At 58.4% G+C, this 6,088-nt stretch overlaps 1 protein-coding gene across 1 annotated transcript; it reads right to left on the bottom strand.

Annotated features, from left to right (window-relative positions):
* Window positions 1-2,861: 2,861 nt before the first annotated feature.
* On the bottom strand, window positions 2,862-4,007 carry LOC119097486 (uncharacterized). The gene is made up of 2 exons (XM_037220515.1): window positions 3,159-4,007; window positions 2,862-3,050 (listed from the first exon to the last, which is right to left on the bottom strand). Exons 1-2 carry the CDS (start codon window positions 4,005-4,007, stop codon window positions 2,862-2,864), a joined length of 1,038 nt encoding a protein of 345 aa, XP_037076410.1.
* Window positions 4,008-6,088: the final 2,081 nt, after the last annotated feature.

Below are 6,088 nucleotides of genomic sequence, written 5' to 3'. Positions count from 1 at the left end.
GTGTCTGTTGACATGTCAGTACGGAAGGTAGTGTACCCTTTCAGGCTGAAGGCCGCATCAGGCGCCAACTTGGTCTCCTGGAGACATACGGCTACCGGGCAGTGCGCGCTTAAAACTGTCTGCAAGTCCTGGGTGCTTGACCTTACACCTCCACGGTTCCACTGTAAAACTGACTCAATGAAGAGGGTTCAAAAGCACTGTAAGGTTTTAAAAGATCTCAGCAGCGCTAGAGCCTGGCCCACGGTTGGTGGTCCTGCCCTCAGAACCCAAAGAGATCGGGCAGATCCTGGGCCGGACCCGGGGACTACCGCCATCTGTTGGCGAAATCGGCCCCGGCGGTCCACGCTTTTCCGGGCGCCCCGTCCTAAACTGGGCCGGGGCCGGCGACGCCGTGGTCCTAGGTGGGGGTGGTGGCGGAGGACCCATAGACGGGTCTCTCTGCGAGTCGGAGGGGCCTGAGGGGGCTTCCACACGCTTTCGGGGGGGAGGGGGGGGACTACCTCCCCCGTGGGAGCAGGCCCGGGGCCCGCACCCGACAGTCGACTGACTGCCTTCGCCCTCTCTTGCTCCTAAAGGCATACACGCTTTGCCTCGCGCGCCCGTCTCTCCGCCTCATGGCGCTTAAGGTTGTCCAGTTTTCGTCCCATCGTGCTGTCACTCAGTGCTGTAGGACGTGATGCTCCTGGGGAGGACGGCTGTGAAGCCGGTGATCGCGTGCTTACCGGCGAAGACCGGGAAGTTCGGCCCCGGCGGACTACGGTCCACTCACTGCTTTCCGCCGGTGTGGGGAGAGGCGGCGAGGTAACAACTGGCGAGCTGGCCTGTGTCTCAGAGGGGGCACAGGGTGCCATCGAGACGGGGGACAGTGTTGCCGATACTGTGGCGTGCACCTGAGACGCCGGTACAACCAACAGCCCGAACGATGTAAGCAGTTTAATGAACTGCGTTCCAGTCATCTGGTCTAAGGAGACCTCAGGTGGGACAGGAGCCTTAGTCGCTGTGGCATATGATGTCTAAGGGTGGCTCAGTTCATACAAATCCCTTGCTTCCCGAAATGAGATGTTCTTCGTGGTTTTCAGTGCGATGATCTCCTTCTCTCTGGCGTACGCTGGGCATGCACGATCGAAAGTTAAGTGAGGTTTCTGGTTTTTCCCACAGTTCACACACCATGGGTTCACTGCAGTGCACTGATCACTCGGGTGCTCCGGAGAAGCACACTTACGACATGCTGGCTGGTTGCGGCAGAAGTCCTTCGTATGTCAAAACATTTGGCACTTAAAGCATCTCATGGGGTTCGGAATAAAAAGGCGCACCTTCACCTTCACATAGCCTACTCTTACTTCAGATGGTATGTCAGGACGATTAAAAGTCAGCACGATGTTGTTCGTGGGGACCAGCTCCGCACCCCTGCGCACCTTGATGCGGCGAGCATCTGTCCCCCGAACTCAGCGAGACCGTCGACTATTTCCTCATCACTGACATCTCTCAGGTCAAAACAGTTGATGATACCCTTTGACGAGTTCTTTGTCCTATGGACCTCCACAGTCATCGCCACTGACACGTCCTTTTTCCCCTCCGCATTCCGCACACAGTACACAAACCTATCCGAAGTCCTGGCCCGTTTCGCCTCCTCTCCGTTCTGGAACTCAACCTCGATCCCACCGTCCTCGAGCTTGTCGCATCGGAGCACCTTTCCAAAGCGATCACACCCATTTCGCCTTTGAAAGGGCGAAAGAGACGACAGCGGCTTCTCTGCGCTTCAGAAGATCAAAATTCGAGGGGTAGCCCCTGACGCACTACCACCCGTAGCCTCAGTCCGCCCCCTTTCGGGGTGCGGGTGTTTTTTTAGATGAAAGTTGCCATGCATGTAAGGTTTTAGCGTGCGACACCGAGGCTCCACACCCACCTCGGAGCCCAACTGGGGGCCGACCCACTCACCCAGGGGGTGGTGGTGCCTCCAGGGCTACCCCGGCGCTATACGGGGCGAACGACGCATCCCACACGGCCAGATGTAACCGGGGAGACCCCTTCCCGTCCTGACCGTGGTTCAGCGCCGCCGTCCCTTGACCCCTTAAGCCGCTGCGCGCGGCCAGGCGCCCCAAGCGGAGACCCGCACAGACCACCCAGCACCCAAGCAAGGAGCAACCAACCGCAACGCGAGCGACAAGCCACTAGACCCGTATGGGGCCCCACAGGCCCCCTGACCCGCACGACGCACCCCTCAGGCACCAGAATCCGATCAACTTGGGGGCGTAGGCGAGGTGGCACGGCGACCCCGATAAAACGAGGATGAGGAGTGGTGATAGGGCCGGATGCGAGAGTGCGGGTAATGTGGAGGGAGCGGGGCGGGACAAGGAGCAGGAGCCCACGTACCGGCAGGGTCGCTACGCCGAGAGAAACAGCTTGCGCTGTCCACCCGTTACCGGAGCTGGGACCCGAGGGGGCGCTAGTCCCCTATACCGGCCGAAGCCGGTGCCCCCGCGGGGTTGCGGATGTCATTGACGACACAGATTGCGTGATGCAATCGCAAAACTTTGCGCTTCTGAAAGTGCGGTTGCTTACTTACCTCCCGGTGCCTACAGAAACATGGGACCACCGTCGCTCGCGTCCAGCCGCCGCATGACCTCGTCGTAGACGAGGCGCTGCTCGTCGGTCAGCAGCGGCAGGCGGGCGGCCACGTGCGCACGCTGGCGGCCCAGCGCCCCGCCGCCGTCCTCGGCGATCGGCTGGCTTGGAGCGTCGGCCGGCTGCGGCAGGCAGACGTCGGCCAGCGTCTGGCCGCTGAGGCGGCGCGGATGACGACCGATGAGGCGCAGGGTCGCGTCGTAGATGAGTCGCATGCCAGGTTCGTGTTCGGTGTCTTAGGTATCCCCGCCACTGCCGTCGGTTTCGTCGATGTCTTCGGTGTCGCCGACGCCGCCGCCGCCGCCCACCCGCGACAGCCAGTGGCGCACGTCATCGGACATGGCGTGCCGGAAGGTGCGCCACAGCCGCAGCAGATCACAGCTGGCACGGCCTTCGACGGCAATCGCGGCAAACAGCCGCCGCAGCTGGCGGGGGAGGGCGACGACGGCCGCCTCCTCCATGGCCCGGTGCCAGTGCTGGCTGTTTTCCAGCAAGCCGTGTACCGAGCATGTACCCCTGAAGGTGGCGCTCACCTGGCCATCCACCGTGTGCAGCTCCTCATAGGAGCGCGGCCCACGCACGTTGTGGAGGAGCAGGCGCAGGAAGAACGCCTCCCCGGCGCGCAGGCTGACGGTGTAGACGCGACCGATGGCTTCAGCGACGAAGATGCCGGCAACGCCCGGCGTGCCTCGGCGGCGCCGACGCCAGCACCGAGCTCCCGTCTGCCACGTGTAGTAGCGCGGCACACTGTGGCAGAGCAGAGTCCGGATAAACTCGTCCTCCGCGCACCGCTTGAAGAGGCCGGTGAGCTTGGTGTCGGCGCCAGCGTCCTCCGCCACTTGACGCGGGCTGTCGCCGGCGCGGAAGCGCAGCGGTTGGTCGTCGCCGCCCAGGTGGACGGACAGCTGTTGCACTGGCGGCTGGTGCTTGTGGACAGGGTAGCCGAAACGCCGCCACGCCACCTCCATGGCGTTCAGGTAGCGGCCCTGCTGGTAGGTGGCGATCTCGTCCACCACCTCGTCCCCAGCCGACACCCGGAACATCACCTGGTCTCCGCCCTCGGTAACATACTTGATGACGCACCGTATGCACATGACGGCATGGGTGATGATCTCCATGTTGACATGGCTGTCCAGGGCGCGACTGAGGAACGGATTGTAGGGCACAATCCACCGGTTGTCGACGTCGACGGCGCGGCCCGGCCGGCCGGCGAGCTGCACCGTGCGTCCTCCGTTACAGGGGCTGCGGCGCCGGTACCGGGGGTATCCCGTATCGTCCACCTCCGTGATGGACCGTAAGGCCTTTGGGAACTGCTTCTTGCATGCTCCGTCCACCATGCACGGCGTCGTCAGACGGAGGGTGCCGCACGGTCCGTACACCATCTTGGTGGTGATGGTGGTGTGCAGCTATTGCCAATCGATGAACATCAGTCTTATTTCGCCCGGATCTAATCGACTTACCTTCAGCTTCGCATTATCCAATTGAGGATAAAGGGCATTGCTAATCGGTGAACATCAGACTTATTCCGCCAATATCTTACCTCCAGCCGACGTCGATATGCAGCTTGACTCTTGAGGCGTCTGATCCTCGCCGACTGAAGCATCACAACGCAGCACGGACTATTGTACAGCGATCGCTCACCAGTACCGAAAGGATGCCGTCCGAGCCGCAGCGATCGAGGTGCGCCACATTTCACAACGGAGGCAGAAGATCAGCACGAAGGCACCGCCATGCTGCGCAGTAAGACATCACGACTCCGCTCAGGAACATTAACTTCAGCACCATCAAGATTCGACACTTACATCACCAAAATACACACCCCGATCATCGAATGAATCGGAAACCCAAAACAGCCAATGTATCACCAGAAAGCCGAGATGTGGCACACAACCTGCAAGTCCGTGGAAGAGAGAAAAAGCATGTGGCACGTGACACGTGTGACCGTACCCTTTCGCACGGTACACCTTTTCGTGCCATACCCGCGTCGTGGCTGGAACCCATTGCTGTCGATATTTTAGTGCCAGATGGCATAACCGGTGGGAGGTAATAAATCACGGCAGCTAATCACGTCATCAGACGGCCGTTTAACCTGGAAGCAAACTCCGGCGTCGGCCGAAACACCGAACGACGCCGTCCCGTCGCGGCGCAATAAGCCACCGTGTAACCCATCAATCTAGACTCATTTGCGAACGACATGTGCAAAAATTCAATCAGCAAAGGTGGGGTAGAGACAATGAGCCGGCCAACACGCCTATGTGGTTTTCAAATGTGATATGTGGTCCAGGGCGTACGCCTGGAGTCAGGACAGCAACTTGTCGCCGTCACGACGAAAAAGCAGTCATGGAACCCCTTAGTCTATGCTCATTTGCGAGCGACAGTTTTTGAAATGCGGTCAACCAAAGGGTACATTAGAGACGGCACAAATTGGCCAACACACTGAGACAATTTTCAACGCTAGATCACGCATCGTTTTGAAAGTAGCGGCTTGTATTCGGCACCGTTTTTTTAAAACTTGGCATCCTGCAATTTTTCCTGCAAGTTGCAGCGCAACGGTGCTTTGTAAGAGCTCCCAATGCGAACTGAACATGTAGCCGCTTCAGTTGTGAATGTGGGGGACAAAAATTCAGGCATCTACCTTTTTGCCGTGCCGAGATACGACGATGAACGCAAAAATGCATCAAACACGGCCGATTTAATCTTGTCAACACGTGTGCACGTGCCACGTGTGACGTGGCGCCAAAAACGCACCCGACTGCGATGGCCCACTCCGTGCTCTATTGCACCGTGCAAGTTGTATGTCGCTGCGACCATTGGTTACCGAGATACGGCTCCGGAAAGCGAAGCGTGTCGGGCCTTCGGCCGGAGTCGCAAAATCGGGGTTGCCTGTGTTAATCCTGCGGAATTTTGACGTTCTGTTTTTGCTCGGCACCCGCTCATTTTTGTGAAATGCATAATTTTGACGCAACTGTCAAGCGCAGCCGGCAGATCTCTGTCGTGGGCAAGTTTCATGCAAAAACTTCTGAACGTTTAGCCCGCAGGTTAACCAACGGACACACGCACACACACACACACACACACACACACACACGCACACACGCACACACGCACACACGCACACACGCACACACACACACACACACACACACACACACACACACACACACACACACACACACACACACACACACACACACACACACACACACACACACACACACACACACACACACACACACACACACACTTCCTTTAGTAACATAGAGATAGAGATAGGAATAGTACACGAAACTTACATCTAAGGAACTATCACGTAACAGAAACAAAGGTGTCACAGCTCTGAAGACAACTCCAACACCACATATTCTAGAAGCGGAGATAATAGGATAAAAACGAGGGAGCAAGCACCCTGCGGCCTTACGCTATCAGATGGCAATCGGGAGAGGTAAAACGCGTTTTTTCAATA

Source organism: Pollicipes pollicipes, unplaced genomic scaffold, assembly GCF_011947565.3.
Source record: "Pollicipes pollicipes isolate AB1234 unplaced genomic scaffold, Ppol_2.1 Scaffold_4295;HRSCAF=5057_pilon_pilon_pilon, whole genome shotgun sequence".
In the NCBI taxonomy this organism is placed as follows: domain Eukaryota; kingdom Metazoa; phylum Arthropoda; class Thecostraca; order Pollicipedomorpha; family Pollicipedidae; genus Pollicipes; species Pollicipes pollicipes.
The sequence above is the reverse complement of the archived record's forward strand: the minus strand, read 5'-3'. Positions and strand labels throughout refer to the sequence as shown.